This window comes from Hemitrygon akajei, chromosome 3, assembly GCF_048418815.1.
Source record: "Hemitrygon akajei chromosome 3, sHemAka1.3, whole genome shotgun sequence".
Taxonomy (NCBI): Eukaryota; Metazoa; Chordata; class Chondrichthyes; order Myliobatiformes; family Dasyatidae; genus Hemitrygon; species Hemitrygon akajei.
Window position 1 is genome coordinate 188,930,049 of NC_133126.1, and position 15,150 is coordinate 188,945,198.

The 15,150-nt window shown below is 41.3% G+C and overlaps 1 protein-coding gene across 1 annotated transcript; it reads right to left on the reverse strand.

The window, feature by feature from the left end:
- Positions 1 to 919: 919 nt before the first annotated feature.
- Positions 920 to 14,868, reverse strand: LOC140724466 (succinate receptor 1-like). The gene is made up of 2 exons (XM_073038920.1): positions 14,759 to 14,868; positions 920 to 2,518 (listed from the first exon to the last, which is right to left on the reverse strand). Exons 1-2 carry the CDS (start codon positions 14,759 to 14,761, stop codon positions 1,541 to 1,543), a joined length of 981 nt encoding a protein of 326 aa, XP_072895021.1. The 5' UTR covers positions 14,762 to 14,868; the 3' UTR covers positions 920 to 1,540.
- Positions 14,869 to 15,150: the final 282 nt, after the last annotated feature.

Here is a 15,150-nt window from a genome sequence, read left to right on the forward strand (position 1 = left end):
TCGGCCTTTTCTCCTTGGAGCGATGGAGGATGAGAGGTGACCTGATAGAGGTGTACAAGATGATGAGAGGCATTGACCGTATGGATAGTCAGAGGCTTTTTCCCAGGGCTGCAATGGTTGCCACAAGAGGACACAGGTTTAACTTGCTGGGGAGTAAATACAGAGGAGATGTCAGGGGTAAGTTTTTTACTCAGTGAGTGGTGAGTGCTACTGGCAACGGTGGTGGAGGCGGATATGATAGGGTCTTTTAAGAGACTTTTGGATAGGTACATTGAGCTTAGAAAAATAGAGGGCTACGGGTAAGCCTAGTAATTTCTAATGTAGGAACATGTTCGGCACAACTTTATGGTCCGAAGGACCTGTATTGTGCTGTAGGTTTTCTATGTTTCTATGTTTCCTTCACGTTCATGTGCCTATCTAAATGTCTCTTCAAAGCCCCAAATGTATCTGTCTCTACCACCAGCCTGAGCAGCCAATTCCTGGCACACACCACTCTCCATGTAAAAATCTTGCCCCTGTTTGTCTTCAGTACAGTTTGACTAGCTGTTCTCATCTTATCAATGAAATTGCCCTTACCATCCCTGCTTTGAGCTTGAAACCTATTCCTCTTCCTCTCTTTCCCAGTTCTGAGGCAGGGTTTATGAGCACACTCACTAGCTCAGGGTCCCTTCCCTCAGACGCTCCCTGACTCACTGAGTACTTACAGCATTCTTTTTTTTCTGGTGTTACTTTAAATCTCTCGTATCTGCAGTTATTTGTTTTTGCCCAGTCAGTACTTAGTTGGAAGGTTGCCATGGGAACACAAAATGTTCAAACAAAGATCCCAGTCATAGTATATTGTTGCCTGCTCCCACCCCGTTACCCACAACCCCCCCTCCCTTTCCACTCCCCAACTCACAGACACACCCTCATCCCACAGTGGTCATTTTTCATCTTTTATTGCTGCTGTTACACATATTTATACAACTGCTTGCTTTATTAATGCCGGTAACATTATACTGTCTCGCATAAGCTTGCACCTCACACTTTATGTCAACCTGTCAATCCTCAGGCCACGCAACTCAGAGACCTGTGCTAATATTATTTTGTGTTTGCATGAGCTGGGTTGTAAAGATATGAGCTGTGTGTGTGACTTTACATACAACGTTTCATACGTTGGCCCCAGTGGAATGGTCATTTGTTTAGCTCTATACATGCCTATGGTTGGAGGCCGAGTCACTGAATATATTTAAAGCGGAGGTTGATAAGTTCTCTGTCAGTAAGGGCATCAAAAGTTATGGGGAGGAGGCAGGAGAATGGAGTTGAGAGGAGTAATAAATTAGCAATTAATCAGGCGAAGCAAGCTGAATGGCCTCATTCTGCTCTTATGTCTTATGGCCTTACGGAAAATATACTTAAACTTGGACTTGTCTATGGTTATGAATCAAGCAGGTGGCATGGATCTCAACACATCTCCAGCAGCAGTCCAAGAACAAAAATATTCGGACAAAAAAAAAAACTCAGAAGATATGGCCGATGAGCTTTCTTGATGTTTGGAGGTTTAATGAGTAATGCTGGTCGCTGAAGACTTTAAGGACATCAGTCTTGGCCCCACAAATGGCATCTTCCTGAAGAGGATCTCTCTGAATCGATCTCCGAGCAGGAAGTAGAAGATGGGGTTTATCGCAGAGCTAAGGTAAGCGATAGGCCTCGTGAGGGCATATGCAGCCTTTATGCCCCGACGCTTGCAAAACGATAGGTCATTGTCCATCCTGGAAGCAATACGGACATTTCGCATGATATGATAAGGGGTAAAGAGTACTGTGAAAATGACTAATGCCAATATTACAAGGCGATGGGGCTTTTCGAGTTTAATGTTCCTGCGGCGTTGAGCACTTATTTTCTTTAAGCTCTTAGCTGTCTGAATGCAGCAGAATCCCATGACACAGAGCGGGAGGATGAAATCAACGATGGTGAGGAATATGCTATAAATAATGCTGTCCCACGCGTTCCCCGAACTGGCATAGTCAATGCAAACCACAATGTGATCTTCATTATCCGTGATGTTCTTCGGGCCAATGAATGTAAACATTGGTATCAGCTCCAAGCTGACGAAGACCCACAAGGTGAAACAGATCACAATTGCCGTCTGCTTTCTCTGGAACCAGTGAAGCCTTGTCGGGTTTCTTACCAGCAAGTAGCGGTCAATGCTGATGCAGGTGAGGTAGAGAACACTCAGGTAGAGGTTAGAGTTGAGGAAGTATCGATTAAACTTACAGCAAATTTCACCATAGAACCATTCACTGTTATTTGCATACTGGACAACAAACATGGGAAGAGTGCAAATAAATAACAGATCAGAGATGGAGAGGAAGAAGAGGTATATGTTGCTGCACTTCCAATTCTTCAGGCAGAAGATATAACCACTTATCACAGTTACATTCCCGATGAGCCCCACAATGAACTCGACACTGTACATTGTTGTGAGGTAGAACCTTTCCACACCTTCGTTGATGTCCACACAATCCCCATTATTTTCCTGGAAAATACAAGGAAGGAACAGAGTTAGCTGAAAGAATGTGCATAAACTAGCAAGGGGAATACAGTTGAAAGAGCTTTCAAAAGATGTGTTGGCATGTGAGAAGGAACAGACGAGGTTCACGAGAATGATTCCAGGATTGAAAGGTTTAACATATGAGGAGCCTTTGATGGTTCTGGACTTGTATTTATTGGAGTTTAGAAGAAGGAGGGGGATTTTATTGAAGCCTGTCGAATATGGAAAGACCTAGATGGAGTGGATGTGGAGAGCAAGTTCCCTATAGTGCGGTATTCTTGGACCGGAGGGCACAACATCAAAATAAAAAGACCGTCCCTTTGGAACAGTAATCAGAAAGAATTTCTATTGTCAGAGAGTGGTGAATCTGTGGAATTCATTGCCGTGGACAATGGAGGCCGAGCCATTGGATATTTAAAGCAGAGCTTGATAGGTTCTTAATTAGTAAGGGTGTTAAAGGCAATGGGGAGAAGGCAGGAGAATGGGGTTGAGAGGGATAATAAATCAGCCATGATGGAATGGTGAAGCAGATTCAATGGGATGAGTTGCCTAATTGTGCTCCTATGTCTTATGGTCTTAAAAGAGAAGTCAGCTCCTTTTATAAGACTGTTGAATGCTTTCCTAGTATAATAACTAGGACTTTTGAACTCACAATCTACCTGTGATTTGATCTACCTATGATTTGAATAGTATACAAGACAAGCTTTTTACTGTATCTTGGTACATGTGGCAAGAATAAACCAATACCAATAGCTGCCAGGTCTTTAAATTGAACATCTCTGCTCTTGTTCAAGATCATTCTCCGGGACAATTAGCATGCTGATGTTGGTGTTGTTGTAAGATCTTATTCAAAAGGCATTAAAAAGAATGATCAAAATCCTTATCAACACCAGAGACAGTTTTTTGATTAATTTTTGATTCGTGCTCAGTAACATAACATACTTTAATTGGAAACGGAGTGTAAACCAATCATTGAAATATAATGGTCAACACAATGAAATGATAATACACAGCACATGCAGAATGTAGATAACAGCTTAATTAATTTGACCACTGGTTTTTGAAGTTATAATTTCAAAAGAGATTGAGGCTGAGAATTTGAAAGACCTGCAGTGGGAAACTATGCTTGGACCTGGATATGTTATACCAGTCCCTAGTCTGGAGCGAAAGGAGAGATTGTGTGTGGTGGAGTGGGATGATCTAGGCAAGGGTCCTGTATAAGAAATACTTGTTCTTTGCATTTCATATTCTTCATTATTATCTGCATCTTCACCTGTGTACTGCAGGCTGCTGGAGGATTCCCTCTTATAGGAAAGACATCATTAAACTGGGAAGAGTGCAGGGGTGATTTATGACAATGCTACCAGGACTTGAGAACCTGAGTTAGAGGGGAGAGGTTGGGCAAGCTAGGACTATAGTCCCTAGAATGCCTGGTTTGAGGGGTATATTAGGTCATGCAGTTCCAGGGATTGTTGGGGTCCCAATGTACAAAATGGGTGGATACATTCTCCTGAGTTAACTCACAAACCTGTTCACAATCCGTTGGGAGAAAAGTTTCAGTCCCAAATGACTTATGTGACACTGTAATTGTCTCCATGTACGAGAACAAAGGGAATAAATTGGATTGCTCAAACTACAGAGGCATTACCCTACTGTTCACCACTGGGAACATCCTCACCAGAATTCTCTTGGACTGAATCATCTCTACCATTGCCGAAGGCAATCTCGCAGTGAGTGAGTGTGGGTTCAGAGTGAACAGAGGCACTTCCGACATGATCTTTGCCCTGTGCCAGATACAGGAGAGGTGTCCTGATCAGACCATGGGGCTGTACAGGGCATTTAATACAGTCACTTATGATGGTCTCTGGAAGATTCTGTCGAAGCCTGGATGACCCCTGAAATTCCTCACTGGTCAGGTTAAACACAACAGTGACCTGTCTGACATATTGTCCATCAGTACCGCGTGAAACAAGGCTGGGTTTTAGTACCAACGCTCTTAGCCATCTTTTGCAGCATGATGCTATGGGAAGCAAAAGAGACCACAGCAGAGAGCATCTGCATTCGATTCTGCACTGATAGAAATACCTTCAATGTACTCTGCCTTCTCACCCGTACAAAAACCATGCAAGAGCCCATTCTCGAGCTACTATATGCAGATGACTGTGCTTTTCTCATGCATGTGGAGGACGTGCTACAGGCTGCAGTCACGGTTCACCAAGCCTATAAAGGCTTTCGGGTTAATGGTCAGCCTGAAGAAAACAATGATCCTCCATTAGAAGCCTCCTTGTGGTGTTTACATCCCACCTCAGATCACCATTGGCGACCCCCTCTCACCACAATTGAGCAGTTCACCTACCTGGGCAGCATCATCTCCAACGACGTTTGGGATGTTGACAATTGACTTGCCAGAGCTAGTAGTGCCTTTGGGCACCTCCAGTAGCATGTGTGAAAGAACCACCAGCAGCGTTTGTCCACAATGATTCAGGTGTACAGGGCTGCCGTCTTCACAACACTACTATACCGCTATGAAGCCTGGGTCTTCAACTGTAAGCAAATCTGGTGGCTTGAACGTTCCCAACAGCACTGCCTCCTCTCCATCATGGGTATCAGCTGGCAGGATCATCTCTCCAACAATGAGGTCCTCAAGAAGGCTCAACTTCCAAACATTGAAGCCACTTTGTTCCTTAAGCAGCTTTGCTGGCCGGGCCACGTGTTTCGTATGGACAACTCCAGGTTACAGAAAGCAATCCTCTCTCAGGGCAATAGAGATCGTGGTGCCCCGTGCTAGAGGTACAAAGACCAACTTAAGCAGCAGCTCCCTCAGGCAAATATCAAGGTCAATGAGTGGCAGCAGTTGGCTTGTGACAGATCCAGAGTTGGCTTCTATAGTTACCAATGACTGTATCGTCACTCCTGTGGCCTCTGCTTCCCGCCTGATCTTTGCAAGTGAAGAACCAGCCATCAAATAGGATGAAGTCCTGATGAAGGTTCTCGGTCCAAACATCAGTTCACGATTCATCTCCATAAATGCTGCCTGACCTGCCGAGTTCCTCCAGCATTTTGTGTGTGGTTTCTCTGGACCTCCAGTATCTGTGGAATTTCTTACATTTATAGACCAGAAGACATAGGAGCAGAATTAGGCCATTCAGTCCATCAAGTCTGCTCCACCATTCCGTCATGGCTAATCCCGTATCCCACTCAACCCTATATACCTGCCTTCTTGCCATATCCTTTGACGCCCTGACTGATCAGGAGACAATCACTTCTGTTTAAATATACCCATGGTCTTGGCCTCCACTGCAGTCTGTGGCACTGTGGCAGAGCATTCCATAGATTCCCCACTCTCTGGCTAAAAACAAAAATTCCTCCTTATCTCTGTTCTAAAAGGTCACTCCACAATTTTGAGGATGTGCCCTTTAGTTCTGGATACCCCCCACCATAGGAAACATCCTCTCCACATCCATTCTATCTAGTTCTTTCAACATTCAATAGGTTTTAATGAAATCCCCACGCATTCTTCTAAATTTCTGTTGCATACAGGCCCAAAGCTGCCAAACGCTCCTCATATGTTAATCCATTCATTCCCAGAATCATCCTCCTGAACCTCCAATGACAACACATCGTTTTTAAGATATGGGGCCCAAAGCTGTTGACAGTACTCCAAGTGCGACCTGACTAGTTTCCTATAAAGTCTCAGCATTATCTCCTTGTTTTTATATTCTATTACCCTTGAAATAGCTGCCAAGATTGCATTTGCCTTCTTTACCACAGACTCAACCTGTAAATTAACCTTCTGGGAGTCTTGCACGAGGACTCCTAAGTCCCTTATTAAAGCACAATTTCTTTTTCCTAGGGAAGGGGAGCTAAAAACTAGAAGGCATGGGTTTAAGTTGAGAAGTAAAAGGTTTCAAAGGGACCTGAATGGCAGTGTCTTCATGCAGATGTGGAGCACATCTGGGATGAGTTGCCAGAGGAGGTGGGTCAAAGTAAATGTTATTATCAATGTATATATATGCCACTATATACAACCCTGTGACTGAGGCAGGAACAACAACAAAATGTAAAAGCCATTTGGATTAGTACATAGATAAGAGAGATTTAGCAGGATACGGACCAAACACAAGCAAATGGACGAGCCTGGAAGGCACCGTGGTTGACATGGACGTGATAGCATCTGCACCTGTTTCCATGCTGTATTAATCTATAACTTTTTCCAGAAACCTCTCCTTCTCCTTCTCACTCTTATATTTTTATGACATTCTTTACCTAGGATCTTGATCAGTTGCCTTAATGATGGCACCTTACATGCGTCACTATAGAAACGGAAGTGCTTGTTGCTGTTGATTCTCTGGAAACTTCCCCCAGCCCAGACAAAGGATGGTACTAAACTGTAGGGGGACAGCCAAATAATTGTTCATGCAATACGGCCACCAAAAAGATTATGGTGGTAGCAAGTAATAATGGCTTGGAGGCTATGATATCTGGACCTGGCATATCTCTGCTCCAAAGATGAACACTTTACTGCCTTCTCAGTGGGAAGAAAGAGGTGATTTGAGTCAATTTAGAGATGGCTTCTGGGATATGGAAGGTTCGGACTATTTGGGAAGGAGGATACTGGATAGCATAAAATGGAACTTTTAAAAAATTTATTGAGATACAGCCATGATGCTCAGCAAACCACTGATTTAATCACAGGACAATTTATGATGATCAGTTAACCTCCCAACCATATGGCTTTGAACTGTGGGAGGAAACCCACTCAATCAGGCAGAGAATGTACAAACTCCTTACAGGCAGTGGTGGGAACTGAACCTGTGTTGCCTGTACTGTAATGCATCATGCTAAATGCTGGGCTCCAGTGCTGCTATGTGAGAGGAGCAGCAGCACAACAATTCAGAGTCTTCAATATTGATCCAACATGCCTGTTTGTATTGAGCTATCTGGGCTTGTGTGGGGAACTGGAGGGCACTGGGCTCCAAGGATTTTTGGAGCACCTGAACTGGTTAATTGTTGTTTAATAGGAGTCATTAATCATTTTGAGTTGCTTGTGTTTTTTTCTTGAATGACTTGCTCTTTATAATGTAGTCTCCTGGTGCCTTCTTTTTAAGCCTGTTAAGTTTATTTTGATAGGTTTGGGTATTCTGTGTTACTTGCAATATTTAAGCAGACGCTGATTATTGCTCATTGCGGGTCCTACTATTGAGATGTTATGTCCCACGGTATCACTTGGCCAAGCCACTTATGTTCTGTTGGAATTCTTGTCAATAAACTTTAGACACAATTTCTAATTTGGAGTTTGTTCTCGTGATTGCATGGAAATTCTATTTTCCTCTGACATCCCCAAGTAAATCAACTATAATACACTCAGTGACCATGTTATTAAGAATCATTTGAACCTAATACAGTAGCCACTGAGTATATGGTCATAGTCTTCTGCTGCAGTAGCCCATCAGAGAAGCACTTCTGCATACCACTGTTGTCACATGTGGTTATTTGAGTTATTGTTACTTGTTTGCTTGAACCCGTCTGGCCATTTTGCTCTGATCTTTCTCACTAGCAAGGCATGCTTGCTCTCAGAACAGCCACTCACTGGAGTTTTTTTTTGTTTTTTGCACCATTCTCAGTAAACGCTAGAAATTGTTGAGCGTGAAAATCCCAGGAAATCAGCAGCTTCTGAGATACTCAAACCACCCTGTCAGGCACCAACAACCATTCCACGGTCAAAGTCATTGAGATCAAATTTATTCCCCATTCTGATGTTTAGTCTGAACAACAACTGAACCTCTTGACCATGTCTATATGCTTTTATGCATTGAGTTTCTGTCACATAATTGGTTGATTAGTTTTTTGCATTAATGAGCGGATACAGAGGTGTACCTAATGAAGTGGACAGTCCAAGTTCAATCAAAGGTGTACTTGTTCATCCTGAACGCATTTTTATGATCACAGGATACTGCAGGTTACTTACAATGTTAAGCACTGCAACACCAGTGAGTGCAGAAGTGCGATGGAGCTGGAATTATTGCATACCGTTGTTGTGTTATCGCCTAGGCTTTCTATACACTGTTGTGCCGAGACAGCGTGCAGTGCAAATGCTTGACTTGGACATTTTTATATAGATCGCAAGATCCTGTTATGCACAGGTAACGTAAAATATTGCAAGTTTGGTTCACTGGTCCATTGGCAGATGGATGGCGAGGAACCTGATTTGCCTTGGTTGTAGCAAGGATATGGCACTCCTGCTGTGGGTTGCCTATTACAGTTGCCAGGGGAGGAGATGCCGAGGGCAGTGTGGGAGGGAGCAGAGGTCTCTGTAGGGCGTGCTGGAATCCTTACTGGGTGGGGGCCCTGCCAGTGTTCGCTCATTAGAAAAATATAGGAACATAAGAAATAGGAGCAGGAGTACCCATCCTGCCCATCGAGCCTGCCCGCCATTCAATAAGATCATGGTTGATCTGTCCATAAACTCAGCTCCATCTACCTGCCTTTTCCCCATAACCCTTAATTCCCTTACTATGTAAAAACCTATCTAACTGTTTCTTAAATATATTTAGTGAAGAAGCCTCAACTGCTTCCCTGGGCAGAGAATACAACAAATTCACCACTCTCTGTGAAAAACAGCTTCTCCTCATCTCCATCCTAAATCTTCTCCCCTGAATCTTGCGGCAACGTCCCCTACTTCTAGTCTCAACTACGAATGGAAAAAACTTTCCTACTTCTATCTTATCAATCCCTTTCAAAATTTTATATGTTTCTATAAGATCCCCTTTCATTCTTCTGAACTCCTGAGAGTATAGTCCCAGGCGACTCAATCTCTCCTCATAGTTTAACACTTTCATCCCTGGAATCAACCTGGTGAACCTCCTCTGCACTGCCTCCAAAGCCAGTATATCCTTCCTCAAGTATAGAGACCAGAACTGCACACAGTACTCCAGGTGCGGCCTCACCAGTACCCTGTATAGTTGTAGTATGACCTCCTTGCTCGTGAATTTAATCCCTCTGGCAATGAAGGCCACCATTCCGTTTGCCTTCTTAATAACCTGTTGTACCAGCAAGACAACTTTTTGCGATTCATGAATAAGCACTCCCTTGTCCCTCTGCACAACAGTATGCTGAAATCTTTCACCATTTAAATAATAATCATAATAATCTACTCTTCTGTTATTCCTTCCAAAGTGGATGATCTCGCATTTACCAATGTTGTATTCCATCTACCAGACCTTGGCCCACTCACTTAACCTATCTATATCCCTCTGCAGATTCTCCACATCCTCTGTACAATTTGCTTTTCCACTTAGATTAGTGTCATCAGCAAATTTTGCTATGCTATGCAGACTCAATCAATCAATGTAAATGGTAAACAGCTGCAGGCCCAGCACCGCCCACTGCGGCACCCAACTCACCACTGACTGCCAACAGGAGATACATCAATTTATACCAACTGTCTGCGTTCTATCAGTTAACCAATCCACTATCCATGCCAATGCATTTCTTCCAACTCCATGCATCTGTATCTTATTTATAAGCCTCTTGTGCGGCACTTTATTGAACGTCTTCTGGAAATCCAAGTATACGGCATCCACCTGTTCCTCTCTATCCACTGCACTCATTATGTTCTCAAAGAACTCCAGTAAGTTTGTCAAACAGGACCTGCCCTTTCTGAATCCATGCTGCATCTGTCTAATGGAACCACTCCTTTCTAAATGTTCTGCTATTTCTTCCTTAATAACAGCTTCAAGCATTTTCCCGACTACAGATGTTAAGCTAACTGGCCTATAGTTGCCTGTCTTTTGCCTACATCCTTTTTTAAAAAGTGGTGTGGCATTTGCTGTCTTCCAATCTGCTGGGACCTGCCCAGAGTGTAGAGAGTTTTGATAAATGATTACCAACACATCTATTGTAACCTCCGCCAATTCCTTCTGCACCCTGGGATGCATCCCATCAGGACCAGGGACTTATCTATTTTCAGGCCCTCCAGTTTGCTCATCACTACCTCTTTAGTGATGGAAAGCAAGCTGGACCAAGACAATTTACCATCAATCTACAGGTTGTGCTACTCAGGGATTGGGCTATATTATTATATTCTTTATGTTTTTCTGCTGTGGTAACTATGTTCTATTTGAACTATGTGCTATTTGCTATGTGCTTTGTGCAATGTGCTGTATGCTGTTGGTAAAGTGTTTTTGCACCTTGGTCCCAGGGGAATGCTGTTTCATTTGGCTATATTTATGTGTGTTTGAATGAAAATTAAATTTGAACTTGAGCTTGAACTTATGTGGAGTGGCTTAGAGAATTTGATAGGATTGTTCAGCTGGGAGCTGAAATGGTCTCGGTGGTCTGAATGGTTTTTGTCTATGAAATAATAAATTAAATAAAGTTGGAATTAAAATGCCAGGCAATCACAAGTTCGAGTCGTAATCAGGAAGGGGATGTATGAGCAGGAGCAGAAATCTGATAACCTCACATATGGTAGCTTGTGGTGATTATCGGTGCAACCAATGAAACAGCAGACTTCTGCTTTTCAAATAAATTTTAAAATGTCCTGTATTACAACAATGTACTTCACAAACTCTGGTTAAAAGTTGCCCACTTGCAGATCCTGAATTTCTTCCCAATCCATCCTCTCTTGGGAATGATAAATAATTACAGCTCACTAGTAGGACAGCACAATGGTTAGCACAACATTTTACAGTGCCAGCAGCCTGGGTTCAACTCCCACCACTGCCTGTAAGGAGCTTGTCTGTTCTCCCTGGTCGTTCTGATTTCCTCCCACAATCCAATTGATTGGTAGGTCTTGTACTGATTGGGCAGCATGGCTCGATGGGCCATTCTGTGCTGCATGTGAGATTGATAGTGATCGTTTAGCTGGCCCAATTACAATCCTTCAAATGAATTTACAAGAACAGACTATCTGATCATTACCACAGAGCTGTTTGTGAGTGTATACTCGTGGTCACTTGATTAGGTACACCTGCACACCTGCTCATTAATGCCAATAGCTAATCTCAACCAATCATGTGGCAGGAACTCAATGTGTAAAAGCACGTGGACATGGTCAAGCCGTTCAAGAGGTGTTGTTCAGATGGGATAGTCTGAGTATCTCAGAAACTGCTGATCTCTTGGGATTTTCATGCACAACAGTTTCTACAGTTTAGAGAGAATGGTACAGAAAGCAAAAAATAAACATCCCGTTCTGTGGACGAAAGCGACTTGTTAGTGAGAGAGGTCAGGGGAGGGTAGCTAACACGTTCAACACACAACACATTGAAGTGTATGGGCTACAGCAGTGGCAGATCACGAAAATACTTCACACTCAGTGGCCACTGTTTAGGTACAGGAGGCATGCAGTACTGTGGCAACTGAGTAGCTAATGCAACAGTGACATGCTTACAAACGGTATGCCACTGAAAAATGCTTTGAGACATTCTGAGGTTATCAGATATATGAGATATCTGGAATACTTGGTAGGGCTCTGAAAACCTGTCCCAGCCAACTGACGGGGGTGTTCAAAGACATTTTCAATATCTTGTTGCTACAGTTAGAAACTCCCCCGCTTCAAAAGGGCACCAATTATACCAGTGGCTAAGACAAGCAGAGTGAAGTACCTTAACCGCTATTGCACTCACATCTACAGTAATAAAGTGCTTTGAGAGGTTGGTTATGGCCAGAATCAACTCCTGCCTCAGTAAGTACCTGGACCCACCGCAATTTGCCTTTCACCACAATAGGTCTTTTTAAAAATATTTTTTATTAAATTTTTAAGAGAATTGTATACAATGAATAGAATAATAGAGTAATGAAAATTAATATTAGCCCTCCCCCTCCCCTTAACCCTTCCCCCTTACATCCCTGTCTAAAAAAAAGAAAAAAGAAAAAAAAAGAAAGAAAGAAAGAAGAAAGCAAGAAGGATTGCCTGGATATAGGGGGATCTCCATATGCTCCATGGAGTTCAAAATAACTTTAGTATATATCTTTTTCCCCCCCAAATAACTAATAATTTTATCTTCAAAGGACCTATATATTTAATCCTATCTTTTGTAGATAGGGGTACCAAATTTTCAAAAATATATCATATTCATTTCTTAAGTTATAAGTAATTTTTTCAAGTGGAATGCAGCTATATATTTCATTATTCCAATGGTCCATTGTTAAATATGAATCTGATTTCCAAGTAACTGCAATAGCTTTTTTGGCTACTGCCAATGCAATTTTTATAAATTTTTTCTGATATTTTTTCAATGTAGGTTTCGGTATTATCTCTTCAATATCGCCTAATAAGAGTAACGTTGGGTTATGTGGAAGTTGTATTCCAATAATTTGTTCCAGTAAAAGTCTTAGATTTATCCAAAAAGGTTGAATTTTAAAACAAGACTAAGTAGAGTGTAAAAAAGTACCAATTTCTTGATTACATTGAAAACATTGGTCAGATAAATTTGGGTTTAATCTATTTATTTTTTGTGGTGTAATATATAATTGATGTAAAAATTGTATTGTACTAATCTAAGTCGGACATTTATTGTATTTGTCATACTGTCAAGGCATAGTCTTGACCAACTTGTTTCATCAATTTTAATATTCAAATCATTTTCCCATTTTTGTCTTGACTTATGAATTCCTTGTTTAATTGTCAGTTTTTGAATCAAATTATACATACAAGAAGTAAATTTTTAATTTTTCTTTTTTGAATTAAAATTTCTATTTCATTAGGCTTCGGTATTAACATTGTTTGGCCCAGTTTATCTCTTAAATAAGGCCTTAATTGAAAGTAACAGAAAAGAGTGTTGTTTGATATTTGATATTTATTCTTTAGTTGATCAAATGACATCAATATACTTCTTTCAAAACAGTCATCTATATATCTAATCTCTTTTTGAAACCAGTTATATAAAAGTTGGTTATCCATTGTAAAGGGAATGAGTCTATTTTGAATTAGGGTTCTCTTTGCTAATAAAGATTTCTTTATCTCATCATCAACATTTATCTTATTCCATAAATCAATTAAATGTTTTAATATAAGAGATTCTTTCTTTTCCCGTATCCATTTGGATCCCCATTTATATATAAAATCTTCTGGTATATTTTCTCCTATCTTATCTAACTCTATTCTAATCCATGCCGGTTTATCTTCATCAAAAAAAAATGCAATAAATCTAAGTTGATTTGCTTTATAGACCACAATAGGTCTACAATGGTTGTGATCTCCATGGCTCTCCAGGTGGCCTTGGATCACCTGGACAATATTAATACCTATGTCAGGATGCTGTTTATAGATTACAGCTCAACATTTAACACCATCATTCTGACGGTGCTGATCGAAAAGCTCCAGAACCCGGGCATCTGTACCTTGATGTTAGTAGGTCAAAGAGATTATGGGATGGGTGGTAGAGATCCCCAGTAATACTTTGGTCTTTTCGTATGCAGTGCTCCTGGTGAATACCTTTTGGGCAATAGGTGTGTAGTTTTCAGCCAGGGCATCTGCGACTAGTGGAATGGATGCTGAAGGTTCAAGCCCCATCAAGGGAGCTTGACAGTTTGAATCCAGTAATTTAAAACAAAGTGGACAGTAGGAAAACTGTCCCCGAAAAAATGGATTAACACGACCTCGTTTGTGAATGCCTTTTCAGGTGGATACCTGGTCTATATGGTCCTATATTAGTGTGATTAGTTCTTTGTTGACATTTAAAGGAGCTTAAACACATGCAATCATGCAAACCTGGTCTAGTCAACAGTGCCTGAACACTCAAATGCTGTACATTTAAAATAATACCTTTTGAAGCAAACCTTGGAACAAGAAGCTTTCAAGGAAAACATACCAAGGATGGGGTAAAAATAAAATAATGGCAAAGGGAGAGCAATTATTTCAGTAGAGCACATTCAAGTTCAAGTTTATTATTATTTAATTGTTCACCTATATACAGTTAACTGAAACAATATCCCTCAGGGGCTAAGAGTCACACACACAGCACCTATAGTTATCATCCAGCACATGCAGTCACAAAATAATATTTGCTGTACTTCAAATATTTTAACCACGCTGGTTGAGAATGATGCATCTTAAATTAGTCACAATCAACTGGCACCTTTCAAGAGATGTTTATTTCTGCTGCTTTACACAGCTTCTTTGTTTCAATAATTTGACAATATCTTTCAAATCTTTCTTACAATAGGTGGATTTGCAAACTCGTGTAAACAAAAGAAAAAGAGGAAACAGAAATATTCACTTACCATAACTATGATTTGAAAGCATGCAACACTAGATTAAATGCTCCAAATAATCTTATGTAACGTTTCTTTTGAAAGAAGCACTCGGACAATGAATGTAACAACTCCTAATGAGGCAAAGCGTATACACTGAGGTAGCACCAGCTATTTGCTTTAATAGTTTTGATATGGAGGTGACGTTTCCACAGCCAGTGTGGCCCCTCCTCCCAAATGAATTTGGAAGCCAAGAGGAAGAAGTGCAGGGTTCCAAAATTTGAAATTTAACACTGAAGTAAAGTGTTTTAGTTAAAGCAGAAAAGAAAGTTTCAGTTAACAGAAGACCTTCAGCTCATGAAGTCCATCTTAAAACCATGTTGGTGTGTTTTTACAACACACACAAAATGCTGGTGGAACAC